The sequence below is a fragment of the Macaca nemestrina genome, chromosome 6, assembly GCF_043159975.1.
Source record: "Macaca nemestrina isolate mMacNem1 chromosome 6, mMacNem.hap1, whole genome shotgun sequence".
NCBI classification, from domain to species: domain Eukaryota; kingdom Metazoa; phylum Chordata; class Mammalia; order Primates; family Cercopithecidae; genus Macaca; species Macaca nemestrina.
In genome coordinates, this window is record NC_092130.1 from 29,517,405 (window position 1) to 29,540,559 (window position 23,155).

The window sequence follows — 23,155 nt, forward strand, 5'->3', positions numbered from 1 at the left end:
ATTCTTTCCTTCCTGAATTTTCACTAAAGTGAAACACTGCACGTCCAAAACTAAAGGGAAAATTTAAAACAATGTAATCCAAATTCTCCCTTTTACAGATGCGGAAACTGAGGCTCAGGGAGACTGAGTGACTTGCCAAGGCCACCAACTGACAATTGTTAGAGCCAGACTATGAACCCAGGACAGCTTGACTACTGAGCCTAAACTCTTTGCCACTCTGCACTAATAATTTTGAGTGGGTTCTGGTTTTATCAAAGTCCTCCCTAAGTTCAAATTTCTGGTTACAATATTTTCCTTTCAATCACCTGCACCTAGGTGCAGAATAAGCGCTCTACTAGTTGAATGAATGAATAAATGAATGATAGGATGACAAGAGGTCAACCTAGACTTCTCTTTCCAGTTCTGAAATTGTGCCGAAGGCAAAGTTGTATGCTTGAAAAACTATTGTATTAACTCACAGAGTTCTCCAGAGAAACAGAACCAATTGTGTGTGTGTGTGTGTGTGTGTGTGTGTGTGTGTAGAGAGAGAGAGAGAGGGAGAGAACAAGAAAGAGAGATTGATTCTTAAGGAAGTGGCTTACATGATTGTAAAGGCTAGCAAGTCTAAAATCTGCAGGGTAGCCCAGCAGGTTAGAAACCTAGGGAAGACTTGATGTTGCCTCCTGAGTCGGAAAGCAGTTTGCTGGCAGAATTCCCTTTTCCTAGGGAAGGTCTATCTTTTTCTTAAGGCTTTCAATTGATTGCATGAGGTCCACTGACATTATGGAGGATAATCTGCTTTGCTCAAAGTTCACTGATTTGTTTTTTAAGAGGCAAGGTCTTGCTCTGTTACCCAGGCTTGAGTGCAGTGGCACAATCATAGATCACTGCAGCCAAAAACAGAATAGAATTGTAAGACAATAGGATGTTTAGTCTAGAGATGGGAGGACTCATATAGGCAGTGCGGAATCAGAGCAAACCTCTGAAGTATGCCTGGGGCAGAGGGAGCCGACCTAGCATCAGAGAGTGTCAGCTGAGGAGAAGCAAATCTCAGCTCACTCAAAGAAAGAATTTTTTAAAGAGCTGTCTGAAAATGGACAGAATAGGCCTTCTTGGGATGTCATGCATTCCCTAACACGAGAGGCATGGGAGCAGAGAGATATCGCAGAAGGTTTTCATTGACAGAGTGGACGACTGGGGGATGGGGGCAGGGAGTGTGTCACTGGCACAAGGTAAAGGTACTAAACTGGCACTAAACAGTACTAAACCATGACTTCTAGTCCTGGCTGTGTCACTAGTTTGCTATGTGATCCTGAGGAAGTCCCTTCTCCTTTCTCTATCTTCAGGTTCCAGAAGTGAAAAGAAGATAGTTGAGTTAAATGTTCTCTGAAGTCACTTGCACCTCCAAAATTTTTTAAAACTAAGGCTCAAGGATCTTAAGATTACTACAGTTTTTAATTAAAAGCATACCTGTGTGGGGGTGATCTATTTTGTTTCACTGATGAATCTGGCTGGCTCTGACATTAGATCTTCACTTACAGGCCCATAAACAGCTCGGGTCTTCCCAAAAGTCAGGCAATAAGCACCAGGACTCCTGATATTACTAGTCTCCCTCTCTTCCCCTTTCTTCCTGAAAAAATTTCCAAAGTTCTTTCAAAATGCCTTCTTACTCTTTGGGGGAAGCTCCACTTGCTTGCTAACTCAAAAGAAATAACTTTCTAGCCTCAAAATAAGAGACAGGAATTTTTATTTTAATTTGTATTGTGGCTGAAAGACTTCATTGAATTAATGACAAGGAAGGATGGTGAAATGATGAAATTTCTCGAACATGTGGAATTTGAGATAAAACAAAGTGCTAAGCAGACAGGGAGAAGGAAGAGGAAATGGAAGCGTTCCGTTTTATAGCTTTGAAGTGGAGTGATAGTCATATGGCCTCATTAGTGTGGTTATAATTATTTGAATCAATTCTCATGGCTTAATTCCAAAGTGTTCAATTATTACACAGTCATGTAGCTAGAGATAATAGAATGTCTATTACCAGAAGATATCTCTGTTCAGTCAGTCTAATTTTTGAAGTAAACTTTGGTCTTAAATATTTATATGCATTTGCCTATATTTTTCAAAAAAGAGTATTTACTTGAATGAAACACTTATTTAGCACTTATTGTATAGCAAAGATTTTATATGCATTATATTACTTAGTCCTTAAAACAGTTCTAGGGTGAAAATGTTATCAATCCCTATTTTACACATCAGAAAACAGAAGCCCAAAGAGGATATGTTAACTTTTCTAAGATTACCCAACAGTAAGTAAAAGAACTGATTCTAAATATCTTGCATCTTATTGAGTTAGGGCCTCTCTGTGCCTCTTTTTCTGCTCATTGAGTAATTCCAACTCCTGACCTAGGTAAGGCACAGTGAAATGCACAGGCACAATCAGAATTGCAGTGCACACTGCATAATGCACAAGCAGAATCAGACAATTAGCTACATGGTTACAAGAGAGGGTAGAGTAATTGTGAGAATAAAAGGGAAAAATTATTGTTCTGAAACCTATACAGTGCATCTATATTTAAGAGTATTAATAAGTTTTACTTATTAACTTTAAGCATGCACTTAAGTTTCATTTTTGCTTCCAGATTCACCCTCTGCACAGTTCTCCATCCTGCCTTGTGAATGGGAGGTTCATCTGAATGTATCCCATCAGTGGGCCTGGTAGCAGACACTGCCAATCCCTGCACAAATCTCTTAGGCCTTCTCTACCTCAACGTTTCACAGACTTCCAGTTGCCAGTATCTGTATCTTTGTGTCTGAGGGCTTTTCCCAGAAACACAGAAGGTTGGTCTGTCAGTCCAAAAGTATCCAGGAATTAACCCTTTTCTCCAGGAGCAGCCCTCAACCAAGACTTTAGGGGTATAAATACCCCAACTCCCTCATCCGTTGGTGAAATAATTCTGAGAGGTGTGTTTTCATTGTTTCCAGAGTTTCTCTGTTGGACTAGGCTCCAGTCACCCACTATGATAGCTGGCATAATAACACAATGATAACAGCTGTCTTCTCTTCTTTATTTCACTTCCTCAATTCCCTACTGGTATACCCTGAACCTCTGAACCTCTCAAATAAATGACTTGCACTTAAACCCTTATCCCACAATCTGCTTCTGAGGGAAATTAAGATAGATTTCCTTGATGTCTAGCTTTCTGGTGGGTTCATCTAAGAGGGAAGCACCAGCAGGAGCTGAGGTGTTTTGCATTCTACCCCCACCCCCACCCCAGGGGCTGCAAGGCTGGCTCTGTGGCCCAATTCCTGTCAGCGGACCCTCTTCACACAGCTCTGTCTGTCTCCAGAGTACAGTAACTGCTCCCACCCTTGCTTGCCTCTTCAGGCCTCAGGCCATAAACAGCACCCACCTTTACTAACCCTGTGAACTGCAGTATTCCTTCCTTTTCATTGCTCTCCACCCCACCCACAATTTCGCAAATAGTTTAATTTCTATATAAACCTTTTATATGTTAAACTTTTTAGAAATTAAAAGTTTAATTTCTATATTAAACTTTCTTCAGATTATCCATTTTAGCCCACCATCTGTTTCCTGTTGGTACTGTGACTGATTCAGCTGGTTTGATGATTTCTGGGTTTGACCTCAGAGAAGACAGTTGGTTATGGGGACATGTGGGGAGGGCATGAGGCCATGACTAGGACAGTGGAGCGGGCAGAGATGGAAAGAGAAGTATACAGTGTGGCAGAGGTTAACTGTTATGGTGGTGGTAAGGAAAGAACAAAGTATCCCCACACTTAGCAGCTTAAAATAAACATTTATTATCTTACAGTTTCTGAGGGTCAGAGTCCAGGAGTTGCTAACCTGGGTGGTTCTAGCTCAGGGTCTCTCACAGGTTTGCAGCCAGGCTGTCATCTGGGTCTGTAATCATCTCTATACTCAAGTGGAGCTGGAGAATCCACCTCTGAGCTCACTCGCTGGTTGCTGGCGGGCCTCAGTCCTCACCAGCTGTGGGCCAGAGGCTTCAGTTTCCTGCCACACAGGCCATGCTATGGGGTTGCTCACAAAATGGAAGCTTGCTTCTCCCAAACAAATGATACAAGAGAAAGGGTGTGTGTGTGTGTGTGTGTGTGTGTGTGTGTGTGTGTGTGTGTGTGTGTGTGTGTGTCAGAGAGAGAGAACTCCAGCAAGAGAGGGTCCAACACAGAAGACACAGTCTTTTATAATCTAGTCTCGGAAGTGTCATCCCATCACTTCTGTCATATGCTGTCGGTCACACAGACCAACCCTGGTAGACAAGGGTAGAAACACCAGAGGGAAGTAGCCGCTGATGGCCAACTTGGAGGCTCACTTCCACCAGTGCTCAAGAGTAACAAAATATCCCATTAAACTTCCCTGTGAGGACAGGAAGGCTCTCAGATGAGACAGCTGAAAGTCTAAAAGAACTTCCCAGGAATAAATTGTAAGAGGGGCAACACTGGAAATTCCAATTGTTCACAACAATTTTTTTAAGAAGCCAACTTAGTGCTGCTCAGAAGTAAAGCTGGAAAGCCCATGTAACTTTAGACAAATGAATTCCTCTCTCCAAACCTGTTTTCTCACTTGTTAATGAGGGGATTGGGCCATACTCCATGGCCTAATAACCAATACTTACATAGCACTGATAGCACTGACAGCACTGATAGTGTGCTGCCCTCTACCCACTTTACTTGTATTAACGCATTTTACCTTCACAGCAAGGGGAGAAGCTACCGTGGAGAGCCTTTGGTCCCATTCCAAACAGGCTGGGCTCTCCCACACCAGCGTCACCTCAGCATGAGCTGGAATACTGAAGGTCTGATTAATGTGTTTAGCAACTGACTGACTGGCTATTTCTCTGGCCTCTTGTGAAATATGCCTTCCTGTGTTGTCATCACTATGCTTTGTGGGTTGAAACAAAATAAGAGACTGAACAAGTTAGCTTCATTTCCTTTTCTTAAATATAAAAGTGTCTAGTCCTTTCCTGGATGTTTTTATCTTGACCTCAGGGAGAAGAAATAGTCTTGGTAATTTCTGAGGAAATAAACCCCCAGTGGCTGAATTTGGTCAAACTGAGAAACAAACTGTCCCCTGGCCCAACCAGGGCCTCCCCATTGCCTAACTTCAAGCCGTCCCCTCCCATATGGCAGTCTATGGGCATGAGGAAATCCCATAGGCTCTATCTTCAAAATACAGCCAGAATCCCTGGTCCATGGCACTATCTTCTTTTGCTTGGATCACTATTGCAGTTTGCTAACTGAGCCCTGATTCTATCCTTGTCTCTCTACAGTCCATTTCCAAAATGATGAGAGGAATGACCCCTGTAAAGTGTAGATTAGATCACATCACTGCTGTGCTCGAAATCCTGCAATGGTTCCACATTCCCTTCAGAGAAAAATTCAACATCCTTTAAACGCCCTTTGAGATCCTACATGAGTGCACCCCCAGCCCCCATTAACTCTGGGACATCATCCCCTAAACCCCTCCCCCTTGCTCACTCTCTAACAGTGACACAGGTCTTGCTGCTCCTCACACACACCTTAGAGACCTTAGAGAAGGCTCTTTCCCCAGATAGCCACTGGGCTCTTGCTCTACCTCCTTCAAATCTTTGCTCAAACCTTACCTTTTCAAGAGGGTTACCCTGACCACACAATTCAAAACTGCAATCTTCCTTTCTCCCCCCAGTTCTTGTTCTGCCTTCTGAAAGAAGGAACTGCTTAAAGGTGAAAAAGAAAAAAAATTTTTTTTTTAGTTGCCAGCTTCCATATGGCAGCAAGTTCCAGACGGTTTAAAATAGTATTCATCCACTCAACAAATACTAACTGAGAGTTTGCTTTGTGCCAGGCACTGAGTTAGGCAGGAATTCAGTCTTCAGTTCTATTTTGCTCAATTCAGTGAGCAATACACTGGTGCTCTCCTAGAAGCAAGCCTTGGGGTTGGGTGGTGAATTGTGCAAGAGGGAGGGTGAGAAACATTCTTTGCTTGGCCAAATTTTAGTCAGGCTTCGGAATCTTCTGTAGGCCCATCTGTGCACTTCCTCATAAAAAGTGGTTTTAGTGGGCCAGGCATGGTGGCTTATGCCTATAATCCCAGCACTTTACGGGGGCCAAGGTGGGCGGATCACGAGGTCAGGAGATCGAGACCATCTTGGCTAACACGGTAAAACTCCATCTCTACTAAAAATAAAAAAAGTTAGCCGGCTGTGGTGGCGGGCACCTGTAGTCCCAGCTACTCAGGAGGCTGAGGCAGGAGAATAGCGTGAACCTGGGAGGCGGAGCTTGCAGTGAGCTGGGATTGTGCCACGGCACTCCAGCCTGGGTGACAGAGCGAGACTCCGTCTCAAAAAAAAAAAAGTGGTTTTAGTGAAGAACTCTGCTAAGTCAGTTTACTGAGAACCCCCCTATGACTAGGTTCCTCATCCTCTACCATCCCCCAGGTGCTATCTGATGACCCTGGCCTGTCCTCAGCAAGAATCCCGTTAGGTGAGTTTAGCCAGAATCCCCCTTACTCCTGATGTTTGCTCTTAGCAATTTTCCTTCCAGTAACCCCCACCCTGCTCCTTGGCTATACATTCCCACTGGGCCATGCTGTATTGGGAGTTGAACCCAATCTCTCTCCCCTACTGCCAGACCCCATTGCAGTAGTCCCTATACCGATCACGATGGTCCTGAATAAAGTCTTTCTTCTTGTGCTTTGACAACTATCTTTGAATAATTTTTTCTTTACCAAGCGCCAGCCAAGTGTAGTAAAAGCAGGAAACTTGGAACCAAGCCCTGAGTTCAAACCCTAGCTTCACCTCCTTTGATCTTAAAGTAAGGGGACTGGATTAATCTCTAAGGTCACCTCTGGCTTTACTGTTTCATGATTTCACCCTCATTTCACCGAGAGCTGTAGCCCTTTGTTCGGTGTGAGTGCTCAGAGGTGAGTCAGGACAAACATGCAGAAGAGATGAGTGGAATAGAGAGGCATGTGTTAGAGATACTCGGGTGGTAAAATCAAAGGAAGGAGCCACCAAGGAAGCTCTCAGGTTTTTGGCTGGGGCAGCTAGGTGTGGGTAAGGGTATAGCTACTGTAGGAGTGCCAGGTATATGAGAAAAAATGAGCCCTGTAAAAAAAAAAAAAAAAAAAAATCGTAGACCGAACTTGGCCAAACACAATGGCTCACACCTGTAATCCCAACATTCTGGGATGCCAAAGTGCGGAGGATCCCTTGAGCCCAGGAGTTAGAGGCCAGCCTGGGCAACATAGCAAGACTTCCACCTCTACAAAACATTTAAAAATAAGCTAAGCATGGTGGCATGTGCCTGTAGTCCTAGCTACTCGGAGGCTAAGGTGGAGGATCACTTGATCCCAGGAGGTCCAGGTTGCAGTAAGCTCTTATAGCCACTGCACTCCAGCCTGGGCAACAGAGCAAGACTCTGTCTCTTAAAAAAAAAAAAAACAAAAAAGAAAAACAAAAAGAAAAGACTGAACAATTTTGCACTTGAAAAAACAAAAGACAAAAACAATTTACAGTTCAGTTCAATTCAAAAGCAAAAACAATTCAAAAGATTTCCCAGAATAAAGGCAGGCCAGCAGCCTTTTGCCATGTTTACACTTGGGAAATTAGCTTTAGCCCTGCCGCCACCACATTTCCTGGGCAGGGCCCCCACAGGCGCTAGCATGGATAGTTATGAAACAGGGACTTCTTTTTTCTTCCCCCTCTGTTCACTTACTATGACTTTGAGATTAGCCTGCAGATAGATTCAACACAGGAAACCCTGTAATTAATACAGTTTTCAAGTAGGAAACCAAAAGTGGGGAAGGCAGCCAGGGCAGGTGGCCAGCATTGGTTAAAGCAGTTCCCCGGGATTCCTAAGCTATAGAAAACCCTGAGTCTTCGAGGTCAGAGCCCAGATTCGGTCCCCTTCACAAGACCTCATTTGACCAAATTCTGACTAACTCCCAGTTTTTTCCATTATTATTGTGGATTTACTCTGAAGGACTCTATAAAAATGAAAACCACTTTCAGTTTTTTATATTTGGGACATTAAGGGAGCATTTCTTCCATGTGCTTAGTACTTCAAAGCTTACAAAATGCTTTCACAGCCTGGATGATTTTTTATTTTCACCAAGGCAGGGATTATTGTTCTCAATCTATGTGTCTTGAAACAAGACTCTGAGGTGTTAATGGCTTTTAAAAGATCACATAGCTAGAAAGTGCCAAAACTATCCACTGGAAATTGGATAATATTCCAGGTAGGCAAAACAGTGGGAAATCGATATCTCATACACTTACAGTGACAGTGTAAATTGGCCTAGCATTTCACAAGGGCTCATTGCCAGTATTTACTAAATGCGGTTATCCTTTGACCTGCCAGTTCAACTTTAGGGTCTCTGTATTAGCCTGAGCTCCCCCTAGAAAGCAGAGCTCAAAATGAGAGCCTGCAGGCAGGAAGCCAGCATTGAGAAGTGAATGAGCGTGAGTCCAGGGCTGGGAAGAGTGAAAAAGCAACACAAGGCTACATTATCAAGCTGGTCACCATTGTGCATAACTAGGACTCGATCCTGCTAGAACCCTTTAAGGAACCATGGAGAGTGGGCCTGAAAAAAAGAAGACGCCTGAAAAAAAGAAGACGCAGACATTTATTCACAGGCTCACACCCTACACTGGTGAAAGGTTACTCCATAGACTGTTAACTCTTCCGCACTTCCATGTTTGACAGAGGAATCCCAAGAATGTATTCATGTATTAATTATATAGTTATTAATAAAAAGATTAGGGGAGAGCCTGGGCCTGGAAACTGGAGTTGGCACTGGAACATGGATCTCCAAAGTCAAGTCTAATTTTCAGAGTCTGGCAGATAGGGTTCTGTGGAACTGGAGTTATAAAGAATAGAATCCAGTTCCCTTGAAAGTAGAGAGAGAGGCATAGCAAGAGATAGGTAGGGTGTTTCACTTTTCTGCCACAAGCGACTCCATATTCCACAGCACACTGGGCACAGAACATCTGATATCCTGCCAGGCAGTGTTATCAATAGTCAAAAGGCATCAGAGATAAGGCCCACCATGCCCAGTCCCAAGGCCAAAGACAGACAATTTGTGGGGAAAAGAAAGATCAGACTGTTACTGTCTCTATATAGAAAGAAGTAGACATAAGATACTCCATTTTGTTCTGTATTTGAGATGCTGTTAATCTGTGACCCTACCCCCAACCCTGTCCTTGCAAGAGACATGTGCTGTGGTGACTCAAGGTTTAAAGGATTTTGGGCTGTGCAGGGTGTGCTTTGTTAAACAAGTAACTGAAGGCAGCTTGCTGGTTAAAAGTCATCACCATTCTCTTAATCTCAAGTACCCAGGGACAGGTACACTGCCAAAGGTCGCAGGGACCTCTGCCTAGGAAAGCTAGGTATTGTCCAAGGTTTCTCCCCATGTGATAGTCTGAAATATGGCCTCGTGGGATGGGAAAAACCTGATCGTCCCCTAGCCTGACACCTGTGAAGGGTCTGTGCTGAGGAGGACCAGTACAAGAGGAAAGAAGGCCTCTTGGCGGTTGTTGGCAGTTGAGATAGAGAAAAGCATCTGTCTCCTGCCGGTCCCTGAGCAATGAAACATCTCGGTGTAAAACCCGATTGTATGTTCTGTTTACTGAGAAAGGAGAAAACCACCTTAGGGCGAAAGGTGGCGCTTGCTACCGCAATGCTGCTCTTTATGCACTAAAAGGTTTATGAAGATGTTTGCATATGCACATCAAGGCACAGCACTTTTCCTTAAACTTATTTATGTCACAGAGATCTTTATTCATATGTCTTACTGCTGACCTTCTCCCTACGATGATCCTATTATCCTGCCACTTCCCTTTTTTATAAGATGGTAAGAGAATTATCAATAAATACTAAGGGAACTCAGAGACCGGTGCTGGTGTGGGTCCTCTGTATGCTGAGCGCCGGTCCCCCGGGCCTACTTTTTCTATCTCTATACTTTGTCTCTGTGTCTCATTTCTTTTCCCAAGTCTCTCGTTCCACCTAACGAGAAATGCCCACAGGTGTGGAGGGGCAGGCCACCCCTTCAAAATTAAGTGATTATCAAAAAGCAGTACTTTTCCAATTTAGTAAGCATGAGATTCACCTGGGAGCTTGTTAGAAATTTAGATTCCTGGACCCCACCCCAGAAATTCCAATTTGGGTCTTGGGCAGAGCCCTGAATCTACATTTATAAATCCCTCAAGTAATTCTCATGTAGGTGATCCAGGACCACACTTGAGAAACACTGCCCTAGGACCTAGACTCTGAGCCTTCGAGGACAGAAAGTATCTCATTTATCGCTAGTTCCCTCCCCAGCACCGGGCATGTAGCACGGACAAGATAATTGGCCACTGAATTATTCAAAAATCAGTGCTCTATAAAAAGTGTCTGTTTTATGTGGATTCAGCTCAAGTCTGCAACCTTTCTGTACCTGCAGCCTCTTGGACTTCATTTTAACAGCATAGTCCAGAAGAGGGAATTTAAACTCAGTAGAGACTAGTTTATAAGCCAGAAAGCCAACGAATTCATTAACCTAAAGAAGTAACTGCAAGTCAGTTGGCTAGTAATATATTTTCTCCTAGGAGCAGAAGCTACCTATGAAACTAAATTAGTACCAGGCTATTGCTTGGTGAACACGTAATGACTTTTAGGCTTAATTGGTAAAGCGTGACATAAATTGTGAGATTAGCACTGCATAAGTCAAAAAGGTCTATATGAATGTAAGGTATTATTTGTTTGGGTGAGGGAGAAGGGACAAGATGGAGGAAGGTGAACAAGATGGAGCAGTCCCTGTTGTTTCCGGGTTCTTCATCACAGATTTTCCCGTGCCCGGGAAAAATTCCCATGCCCGGGAAAAGAACCAAATCAACTGAGCATGAGCAGAGTGACGTCAAGCTGGGGACACCGAAATTCAAGAAACCACTCCTACACACACGCCCCAAACTCCTCCCCTTCCAGCTCCCAGGCATAAAAGTCCACCGCCGGTAAGCGCCGGTGTGACTTCTTCAGCCCCCGCATTTGTGGACCGGAGAACATCACCCAAGAGAGCTGGCGCGACTTCCCTGGCCCCCCACACCTGAGGACCAGAGAACCTCGCCCAAGAGTGTGTGCATATTTGCAATAAAAGACTGCCACTTTCTTACGTACCTTGGCCTCATGTTTAATTACTTAGCTCTCCTAAATTAAGTTACATTAAATTAAATTAAAACATTATTAACATCACTATATTAGAAAATATGCTGCAGAGAGTATACATAGGGGTTATGCCTGGAAGCACTAGAATCAGACAGAAAAGGGTTCTACCTCTATGAAACCTTACAGATGAGTCACTGCACTTCCCTGTGCCTCAGTTTCCTGCTCTGTAAAATAGAAATAATGATAGCCACAAGCCTTTTGGAGTTGTTGTAAGAATTAGACAATATATGTAAAGTTTTGACACAGTGTGCTGCATTTAATAAGTGCTCAATAAATGTTTGCTAATAGTATTCAGTTCCCTTTCTCCTAAATCACCAACTCTAACGTCAGACAGGTAAATAATACAACACTACTACAATTATAAAAACGCAGACCTGGTAGCAGGCAACAGAGGCTCCAGTTTCTGCTAGGCAATTCTAGGTGGTCATTTTACATACTGTGGAGTCCCAATGAGAGAAAGGCAGTCAGGCTAGTAGGACCAAGGGAAAGCAAAAAGAGCAGATGCGCTCTAAGTCTGCCTTTCTTCATGGTGCAGGACACATAGCCCTCCTGTGCAAATAACTCACAATCTTCCTGCACTCAGCTATCACGAGACACATGCAAGTTAGCTCCCTGTAACCTTGGAGTTATGGGTATTGCACAGCACTCTGCAGCCCAAGAACCATCCGATAAAATCTCCAGCAAGTCTTTGTTTCCTTGAAGTCAGCTCCTCTCTGGCTGGTCGGCCCACTGCAACTTTTCAACGTATTTCCATACCTTTTCTAATACATCTGCATTTCTTTTAGGTTGAATGTATCAACCTAAAACTGTTGATATATTCTTTTCCCACCCACGTAATACCAGTCTCACATAGTCGCTGCTCACCCAAGACGCAGACTTGAGCCTTAGTTTACACATGAGAAAAACGTAGATGCCTACCAACATTGTTCATTCATTGATTTCATTCCCTCCTTTCATACTTATTGAAGGTCCACAATACACACTTAGACCTAATGCTAACTCTGTACTCAAAACCTGCGTGGAGGAACTCACAGCCTGAGTTTCAAGCGAGATAATGTATGTGAAAGTTCCCAAAGGCCATTGGCAAGACTCAGAAGACAGTGCTGGTGTGACTCTTGTCTTTCAGTCCCCACGGAGCCCTGTCCCTTTGAGACCTTCCATTTGTCTCCTGGATGCTCACCTGTTAAGTGGGGCAGGGGAGGCCGTAGTAAATAAGACAAAAGAGCTGCCTTCCATTCTGGAAGAAAAGAATAAAAGGAGCTCACTGAGTCCAGACCTAATGACAGGAAGAGCAGTGGACGCTCACACAACCGCTGGGGCACAGTCCCAGGGTTGGGGAGAAAACTGGGATCCCAGCTGCGCACGCGCGCTCTGGTTTTCGACGGGCGCAGAGCAGGACGAGGTGGGAAGCCTAACGTCAAAGTCTACGTAGGAAGACGTAGGGAAGGCAGCTAGGAAGACGCTGGCTCTCGGGTCACGTGACGCGGCGGGAGGGTCGTCGGCTCCTCCCTCCCCAAGATGGCGTCGTTGCTGCAGTCGGACAGGGTTCTCTATCTAGTCCAGGGAGAAAAGAAGGTTCGGGCCCCGCTCTCGCAGCTCTACTTCTGCCGCTATTGTAGCGAACTGCGGTCGCTGGAATGTGTGTCTCACGAGGTAAGGGAGTCGCCCCATAGCGAGTGTGGGGGGTGGGGGGCGCGGCGTTCCTCCTAGTCACTGCCACCGGCGGGCTGGAGCTATTTTCCTTCCTTACTGATTGGTTATGTCTTCCGTCACTCGGCTTTGCCTGCGATTTGATTTGCTTATAATCTGTCACTTGGAAAGGAGGAGCAGCCTCGGGTGGGGCTGAGAGGATCTTCTGGTTCTAGAGCGGCCTCTGATTGGACAAACTTGACTTAGGGACCGTGTCTGTCTCCGATGGGGCTTTGTAATTGGGTGGACTACAGAGAAAGGTCTGGGGGTGCTTAGTTCAGTTCATTAGAGGGGCGAAAAACTGCCTTTCCAGCTTTTATTGCGAGGATGGAGGAAGGCGCAGGCGTTCTCATTCATGGTTCTCCCATCGTGGAAGTTCTGCTCCTCTTTTGTCCAGAAATTGGGCCCTCGTCAGACTGCCCTTGCCCTGTTCCTGACTCAGGCCAAGGCCCGCAGCCGGGGAGAGGTTGGGGCGGCGTGAGTTATGTGCAAAGCCCTCAGGATAGAGTATGTCATGTAAGAAGCTGAAAGTGTATTCATGGAGCTAGAGAACGATCTGTCCTTCCCTGGCATGAGCGGGCGTCCGAAGTTGGATTTTTCAAAAAGAAGACGACCCCGGCCAGTAAAAAGTCACCAAATAACAAAACCCCAAAACTTCTGCAGCGCTTGGCACATCTTGTTTATTCAGTAGGCTTAAGGGATTAAAAGGCGAGTAAGACATAACATGCGCTGTTTAATAAGCCATAGTCTAGTGAAGAAAAAGCTGATAGTAATAATAGTTGCTGCTTGTTCGATACTTGCTATATGTCATGTGATTTATGTAATCTTCTGTCCAAACCAATGAAGTGGATACCTTTAAGAAAATTTTTTTTTACAGGTAGAGAAACAGATACAGAGTGTTTGCTGTAAGTCACACAGCCAGTAATTTGGGGGTGGGAGGGAGGGCCTGGATTTGAATCTAAACAGCCTAACTCAGAGTGTTTTTTACTGAAGATCCCGGGACTGTTAAAATAAGTGCACATGAAAACACATACTATAAGCTATTTAATGTGTTATTAATAACTTATTTTATTGAAGATACTTTTCATAATAGAAATAGTCAAGAAAAGCAATAAAATAATACGAGAAAAATCGTAAAAATATGGCATTGATTTTTCTTCTTATCTCCATTAGCACTTTCCTTGTGTGTATCTCCTTGATGATTCCCTATTCCAGCTCCACCTCCAGAATTTATTGGATCATATTCTTCTGTGGTGAACAGAGTGCTCAGTCTCCATGATCTGTCTCTAAGGGTCTCTTCAATTAGGACATCCAGTCTGTGACAGCATCTTTTACAGCCTGATGTATACCTGTGATGTGGAGGCCATTAGAGTTTAGGGAAAGATGAAGCTCTGAGGGCTGGGGCAGGCCGTGACGTTCTAATGGAGAATCTGGGTCTGGAGCTGCACATGAACAGACAAGCAGAATATGGAAAGGGGGCAAAAAGGAATGATTTGTATTTTGCCTTTTTTGATGAGTCAGTGCAGGTACTAGCAATACTGTATTTTGTGTTCCTGGAGATTATTTGAGCAACAACTTTATTAATCTTGTCAAATTGACCTGTTTATAGCAAATGATGAAAAAAGTCAGTTTCTGTCATAGTATTTATGTTCCAGTGATTGTCTCTTCATTTGCAGGTGACTAGAGTTCTGTAATTGTCAAATAGGACCTACATTAAAGAAAATAATTATTCAGACTTTGAAAAAGTAAAATGAACTTAATTTTTTGGCTTCCAGTTTTTTTAAGTACAATAAGACTGTCCCATTAATTTGTTTAAGAATCTCTAATTGGTTGGCTGTGGCTGACTATGTAAATATTTATGCTTTCCTTGAGTCAACCTGTATTACTTCAATAATGAGAAATCTTTAAAAAAATTTCCTTCAACAATTAAAGTATGGTCAAGTTTTTATAGTCATATAAAGCTAGCCTAGACAGGAGGATATTTTATCACAACTTTACAAATTGAATTGTTTTATTAAACTCTTTATTAGATTATCATAGAATTCTATGGAGTTCAATTGGAAACTGTAGATTGTTAAATAAACAACTTTCAACACATAAAATCTCAATGATGGAATAGGAGAGATGAGAAAAATAGAAGGGTTTTTTAAATCCGGAAGGAAAAAAAAACACACAAAAACAAAAAACAGGTGACTGAAGAATAAACCCTAAGCTGAGAACAGTCTACCTTCTGCTACAGTATAACGTATTTTAAAATTCACTATTTGACAAGACATATACACAAGTTAAACTGAGTTCTCCTCTTTCTTTTTTCTTGTTTCCTCCTAGGTGGACTCCCATTATTGTCCCAGTTGTTTAGAAAATATGCCGTCGGCTGAAGCCAAACTAAAAAAGAATAGGTAAGACCTGGATATATATATTTCTTTCCCTGTTTTCCTTGACTGTTCTCTAAAATAGCTGGTTAAAAAGACACATGGGCCAGGCATGGTGGCTCACACCTGTAAACCCAGCACTTTGGGAGGCCGAGGCGGGGATCACGAGGTCAGTAGATCGATACCATCCTGACTAACATGGTGAAACCCTATCTCTACTAAAAATACAAAAAATTACCTGGGCGTGGTGGCACGCACCTGTAGTCCCAGCTACTTGGGAGGCTGAGGCAGGAGAATTGCTTGAACCTGGGAGGCAGACGTTGCGGTGAGCCACGATCACACCACTGCACTCCAGTCTGGGCAACACAGCAAGTCTTTGTCTCAAAAAAACGGCACATGAAATTAACTTTTTTAACCAGCTCTTTTTCATTTTTAAGCATCACCATTGGCAAAGATTAAATGTCTTTTGATTTTTGAAATAGATTTTCTACTTTAGAACAGTTTTATACTTCAGAATTATGGTGAAGATAGTACGGAGAGTCCCCATTTACCTCACATCCAGTCTCCCCTATTGTTAACATTTTACATTCGTGTGGTATATTTGTTACAATTAATGAACCAATAAACTACATTTTATTCAGATTTCCTTAGTTTTTCCCTAGTCTCCTTTTTTCCCAGGATTCTTTTCAGGATATCACGTTATATTTAATAGTCATATCTCCCTAGGCTCTGCTTGGGTGTGGTAGTTTCTTAAAATTTCCTTGGTTTTGATGACCTCAAAAGTATTGAGGACTACTCGTGAGGCATTTGATAGAGTGTCATTCCATTAGGATTTGCATGATGTTTTTTTCTCATCAGACTAGGGGAATGTATTTTGGGGAGGAGAGCCACAGAGATAAAGTCCCTTCTTCCATTACATCGTGTCAAGGGTAAATACTTAAGACTTGTCACTGTTGGTGTTAACCTTGATTATCTGGCTTGAGCTAGTGTTTGTCAGGTTTCTGCACTGTAAAGTTACTGCTCTTCCTTCTTTTTTGTACTCTCCTCTTTGGAAGGAAAATCACTGTCACAGCCTATACTTAAAGACTAGGGAATTATGCACCCCTGTCCTTAAGGACTATCTGCATAAATTATTGGGATTTGTAATTCTTTTGCATGGAAGATCTATCTGTGTCTTCTCCCCCCATTTATTTTTTAAATCACTTACTTATAGGACAGTGGGATCATGAATATTTATTTTACACTTTGGGGTGTAATCCAATACTACTTTATTTATTTATTTATTTATTTTGTTCAAATTATTTCAGCTTTCGCCATTGGGAGCTCTTTCAGTTGACTCCTAGATCCCTTTGACATACCCCCATCATTAGGGGCAGGAGAGAGTTCTCTGTTCATTACTTCGATCATTTTCTTACCAGTACTACAAGATACTCCAGACTCATCTTGTGTGTATGTTTTGTGTGTGTGTGTGTGTGTGTGTGTGTGTGTGTGTGTGTGTGTGTGTGTTTGAGACTGAGTCTCACTTTGGCGCCTAGGCTGAAGTGCAGTGGTGCAGTCTTGGCTCACTGCAGCCTCAACCTCCCAGGCTCAAGTAGTGCTTCCACCTCAGCCTCCTGAGTAGCTGAGACTACAGGCACGTGCTACCACACCTGGATAATTTTTGTATTTTTTGGAGAGACAGGCTTTTGCCATGTTGCCCAGGCTGGTCTCCAACTCCTGGGCTCAAGCACTTCACCTGTCTTGGTTTCCCAAAGTGCTAGGATTACAAGTGTGAGCTGCTGTGCCTGACTTCATTTTGTATATTTTCTGTGTCAGTCTTAACAGTTGTTTCTCCAAGGAGCCTTAGTTCACTTTATTGGAGAATAGTCTTAGGAACCAAGGTATGGCTGCTAGGCGTGCTCATTGCTTCAGGATGGTGTTTAGTTTTTAGCTTGAAGTGAAAGTCCTTTTGCTATTAGTCACACCCCCATACCCTGATGGATGTGAACCACTATTGTTTGTCTTTCCTGCCCTGAGAAGTAACCCCTGATAACCAGATACTGTTTTATGTGCTTTCCACAAATTAATTTTTATCATTTGATCCTAACGCTTTCTTGTAAGATGAGTACTATTACTATCTTCTTTTAATAGTATCCAGATGGCAGACTATAACAGATAATGCAAGTTATATTATAGAACAGAACTTCAAGGCAAGTACAGGACTACAGGTGAAATCTCGATAATCTGTGGTGGTAGGAGAGTTAAAAGCAAGAAGACATAGGGACCTCCTAAAGGAGAAATGTTGGCTGAGCACTAGGAAGAGTAGCATTTAAGGAGAGAACAGAAAGCCCTGAAAATGTGCTGCTTCTGAACCATTCCAGTTTGACAGCATTGTTTGCTTTCTGTTTCAGCTCTCTGGCACAGCAGTCAGTTATTTTCCAAATCCAGTTTCACAGCTTCTTGTATTGTTGACTCTAAATTTTCTATGGCACAATTGGTCTGTCATCTCTAAAGTTACAAGCTGTGACATTTCTCCTGTCCTCAGAAATTTTTGTGATCAATATAAGCATAAAAAGAGTCTGGAATCGTAAACTCCATCTGTTAACAATGATTCTCTCTGTGGAGTAGGATTAGGTTGGGCTCCATTTCTTACTTTGGCAATAACTGCATATTTTTTAAAAGTGATGAACATATAGTACTTTTGAACTATTAAAACAAAGTTGGTAAGAGACCTGCAGAGTGTTACTGTTTTTTCTTGAGAGGTACTTGTCCTTATATTTATTCTCTCTTGAATTCCTAACACCTGGAACAATGTCTGGCACATAGTAGGTGCTTGATAAATATTGGTTAAATGAATGAATGGTTGTGTTTGTCATGTCACAGATGTGCCAATTGCTTTGACTGTCCTGGCTGCATGCACACCCTCTCTACCCGGGCCACAAGCATCTCCACACAGCTTCCAGATGACCCAGCCAAGACCACCATGAAGAAAGCCTATTACCTGGCATGCGGATTTTGTCGCTGGACGTCTAGAGATGTGGGCATGGCAGACAAATCTGTAGGTGAGTGAGGTGGACTTCAACATGAAATTTTGTGCAATTGACAGTGCTATAATTGCCCATAGATTATTATTTCTGTAACCTGTTGGGGCGATAGGAGCTAATAACTCTTCTGTGTTCCCATATTTTCACATTTATAGACCTTGGTGTTTTATCCGAGATTGGATAATATTTAGTTTTCTTGGACTTAATAAAATAGCTTTTTTAAATCTGGTACTTTCTTGGAATCAAAATATTAATGCTCTTCATGAAAAACAAACATTCATGTTAAGACATCGTGGATAAAACTAAAAGATAAAAATGACAAACTAAGAAAAATAGTTGGGTCTTATATAACAGGCTAAGGATGAATACTTAAAAATGAGGAACACTTGTAAGTCAATAAGAAAAAGACTTACTAGGAAAACAGGCAAAGGATATGAACAGCAGTTCTCATAGTAGAAATAAAAATGCTCAATGAATATGCAAAAATATATATTCCACTTCCTTAGTAATCATGTAAATGCAGATTAGACCTTCCGTCTATTTGGTACAACATGTTTAATCTGGTTGTATCAAGTGTTGGCTAGAACATGGGAGAATAGTTCCCTCATACACTACGGTAGTCTATCTTGGAGACCAATTTTAAAACACTTATTAAAATTTTAAATTGCTTATATCTTTCTGCCCAGTAATTCCATGTCCAGGTGTCTGTCCTGGAGCATTCACATGTGTGCTCAAAAACTTTTATATATATGTATATATAATGTTTATCAGTGAAAGAGAAAAATTGTGTATGTTTGGATTTAAGACCACCTAAGGCATTATATACCTCCATCATTTGAGTGTTTGAGTGTTTTAGAACAGAGATTGCACTTAATTTTATCAGGAAACTTTATTTTTACAAATTCTGTATTTTGTGGTTAACATCAGAGAGTGGAAACATTCTCTGAACAGTCAGTTCAAAATCTTGAGTTGCTTTTGATTGAAGTGATCCAAAGTTTAAAAAAAATTAATAAAATCTTGAGTTGCTATTTATGCTTTATATAAGTAGTAGCATCACTAACTCTCTATTTTTTTTCTGAAAGTTTCATTGTTTAATTTTCTTTTTGTTTTTTTTTTTTTGAGACAGAGTCTCGCTCTGTCACCCAGGCTGGAGTGCAGTGGCCGGATCTCAGCTCACTGCAAGCTCTGCCTCCCGGGTTTATGCCGTTCTCCTGCCTCAGCCTCCCGAGTAGCTGGGACTACAGGCACCCACCACCTCGCCCAGCTAGTTTTTTGTATTTTTTAGTAGAGACGGGGTTTCACCGTGTTAGCCAGGATGGTCTCGATCTCCTGACCTCGTGATCCCCCCGTCTCGACCTCCCAAAGTGCTGGGATTACAGGCTTGAGCCACCGCGCCTGGCCTCATTGTTTAATTTTCTAAAAACATTTTAAACTTGTAAAAATTCTCATTTTGGGATTTTCATAAAAAGTATAGCTTATTGACTAATAATTGGGGAAGCTCATAACAAACTCATTATATGTCATTTGACATAACTAAAACGAAGCAGACTGGCTAAAACCTTTCCATATATTCTCACACAATTTGGAAGTAATTATGGGTGAAGTTCTTTAGATTCAACTATGTTCTTAAAAAGTTAATCCTTGATTCTGTTGAATTTACTCTTTGGTTTAGAATGCTTTGAGCTGTTGATGGTTTTTCTGACTTTGTACATTGAGTTGATAAAATACATACTCTTTTCAAAAACAGAAAGTTAAATAAGTGTATCTTAGTTCCTTAAAAAGCTCATTGATGGGTAGCTGTTTACCTGAAGTGTGACTGAAACTAGAAAGATTCTGTAACATCTTTTAAAATTGCCAGTAAGTGTTTATGTGTATATGTTTTAGTGTCAGTATAGGAGATGTTAGAATTTATCAAAGAAAGTAAGTTAAATGTTAAAAAGCAACCTCAAAGTGGCATAAGGTAGGCCTCAGTGAATTAAAGTATTGTTTTTTCATGTTTGTGTTTTGTGTCTTTTTATCAAGTGAAAGAAACAGCCCAGAAATCCAAGTAGATTTCTCAGTTTGTTACTCTGTTAGTGAATGTTTTATGCTTTTTGGATTATGAGTCATGAAGATTGGAGAATTTATATTTCAGAACTATAAACTTACACTGGCTTCTAGAACTCCATCTCCTCTGGGGTATCTCAACAGTGATAATTGAATACCAGGAGTTCTTAAAGAGTACAGATAATTTCATTTCCTCCATGATGTCATTGGTATCTTAGAAGCCCTGAAACCACTTAAGTTAGAACTATTTGTTTATTTATAAGTACTTGTCTGTAATGTACAGAGAAAAACTTACAATGAGATTATTATGTCTCCCAAATTGCTATTTAGAATAAATTACCAGTTCAAAAGAAGCAATTAGATAAAATATTCAGACATTTAAAAATATTACAACTGAAACATTTCTTTCGCATAATTATTTTTGATGATTGCCTTAAGTGAGGCAACTTCTAAAATATTATACTAAAATGCTATTTCTGCCATTTCTTGCAAGAGGATACAATGTCACCTTCAGCAAGGTAATTGAGTCCTTTTTGTTTTGAAAAAAGTGATTTTATATGAAATATGTATATTCATGTACTTACCACCCAATTTAAGAAATGAAACAGCCAAAACAGTTTAAGCCCTTCCCCCTACTTTATCTGTCTTCCTCTCTGCCCGCTAAAGATAATAATCACAATCCTGAATTCAGTGTTTATTAGAGTCCATGCATGTCTTTATACTTCTCCACATGTGTATGTAGCCACAGACAAATAACATTTTTCGGTTTTAAGCAAATGGAAACATAATGTACATATCCTGCTACAACTTTATTCTATCAACATTATGTTTTTGATACACAGTTGACTGCTGTGTGACTTACCACAGTTTACTTATTCCATCTTCTCTTGATGAACATTTAGGCTGTTTTCATTTTCTTTGCTTTTGAAAAAACAGAACTGCTGGAATCAATCTCGTATGTGTTTTCTAAGGCACAAGTATAAGGGCTTTTCTATATAACGAAGTAAAATTGCCAGTCATAAGTTGTGTACATCCTTAGCACTCCAAAATGGTTTAGCAGTCTTTGCTCCCATTAGTAATATATAAGAGTAAACTACCTGTTCCTCCAGTTCTTTGTCAGCTTATAGTATTTTTGGACTCTAAAATGTTTCCAGACTGATGGTTGTGAAATGGTATCTCATTATACTTTTATTTTTGCCTGTATTTGGTTAGCTTTATCGAGATATAATTTATGTATAATCAAGCTTACCAATTTTAAGTGTGGAATTCTGTGATGTTTGACAAATGTGTAATCACATAGCCACCACCATAATCATGATATACAACATTTCTGTCCCGCTAGAGAATCCTCATGCCTCATTGCAGTCAGTTTCTTCCCCCGACCTCCTTGCCCCGATTAGACTGATACGCTTTCTATCACTAGAATTTTGCCTTTTCTAGAAGTGTATATAATTGGAGTCTTATCTTATAGACTTTCCTGTCTGTCTTCTTTTATTTAGCATAATGCTATTGAGGTTCATCTGTGTTTCTTCTTTGTATTATTTCTTCTTACTGTTGAGTAGTATTCTGTTGTATGGACATACTATAGTTTGTTTATTCATTCTCTACTTGATGAACATTTGGGTTTTGGGTTTTGGCTTATATGAATAAATGTGCTATGAACATTTGCCTATAAGTCTTTGTGTGAATATATGTTTTCATTTTTCTTAAGTGCCAAGGAGTGAAATTATTAGGTCATAGGGTCAGTGTATGTTTAATTTGTCTAGAAGCTGCCAAACTATTTTTTTTTTTTTTTAAAGTAGAGATGGGGTTTCTCCATGTTACCCAGGCTGGTCTCCAACTCCTTGACTCTAGCAATTCTCCTGCCTCAGCCTTCCAAAGTGCTGGGATTAAAAGCATGACCCACTGCACCCGGCCAATGCCAAACTGTTTTCCAAAGTGACTGAACAATTTTGGATCCTCACCAGCAAATTAGGAGAGTTCCAATCCCTTGACAATGCTTGCCATATTGTCAGTCTTCCCCATTTTAGCCATTCTAGCACATGTACAGCAGTACTTCACTGTGGTTTTAATTTGCATTTTCTCATTGTGTTTATTTACCAGCCATGTATCTTTCGTGAAGTGTCTGTACAAATCTTTTCCCCGCTTTTTAACTGGGTTTTGTTGTTGTTGGTTTGTTTTGCTTTGGGTTTTTTTTTTGTTTTTTTTTTTTGAGACTTTGAGACAGAGTCTCGCTTTGTCGCCCAGGCTGGAGTGCAGTGGCACGATCTCGGCTTACTGCAAGCTCCGCCTCCCGGGTTCACGCCATTTTCCTTCCTCAGCCTCCAAGTAGCTGGGACTACAGGCGCACACCACCACGCCCGGCTAATTTTTTGTAATTTTAGTAGAGACGGGGTTTCACCGTGTTAGCCAGGATGGTCTCAATCTCCTGACCTCGTGACCCGCCCATCTCGGCCTCCCAAAGTGCTGGGATTACAGGCGTAAGCCACCGCGCCCAGCCTGCTTTGGTTTTTTAAACTAAGTTATAAGAGTTCTGTATTCTGGATACACGTGCATTGTTGAATATATGTTTTGCAAATATTTACTCCCAGTCTGTGGCTTGCCTTTTCCTTTTCTCAGCAGTGTGTGTTGAAAAACTCAAGTTTCTAATTTCAGTGAAGTCTAATTTATCAATTTTTTTGTTGTATAAAGTTTGTGCTTTTTGTGTCCTATTAAAAAAACTTTAGCCTAAACGCGGTGTCACTAAGATCTACCTGTGTTTTCTTCTAAAAGTGCTGTAGTTTTAACACTTAAATTTAAGTCTTACTCATCTCAAGGTAAATTTTGTAAATG

At 41.5% G+C, this 23,155-nt stretch overlaps 2 protein-coding genes across 3 annotated transcripts in view; one reads left to right on the top strand and one right to left on the bottom strand.

Moving 5' to 3' along the window:
* LOC105466861 (small integral membrane protein 3) overlaps window positions 1-12,574 on the bottom strand; it is a 35,287-nt gene extending 22,713 nt beyond the window's left edge. The window contains exon 1 of the mRNA XM_011715967.3: window positions 12,374-12,574. The gene's annotated coding sequence lies outside the window, so the exon portion shown is untranslated. The remainder of the gene's footprint in view (window positions 1-12,373) is intronic.
* Window positions 12,575-12,667: 93 nt separating this feature from the next.
* LOC105466860 (dynactin subunit 4) overlaps window positions 12,668-23,155 on the top strand; it is a 44,853-nt gene continuing 34,365 nt past the window's right edge. For both annotated transcript variants that reach the window (XM_011715963.2, XM_011715965.3), the window contains exons 1-3: window positions 12,668-12,846; window positions 15,211-15,281; window positions 18,117-18,295. In XM_011715963.2, the coding sequence (XP_011714265.1) occupies window positions 12,712-12,846; window positions 15,211-15,281; window positions 18,117-18,295 (385 nt within the window). In that variant the 5' untranslated portion in view covers window positions 12,668-12,711. The remainder of the gene's footprint in view (window positions 12,847-15,210; window positions 15,282-18,116; window positions 18,296-23,155) is intronic.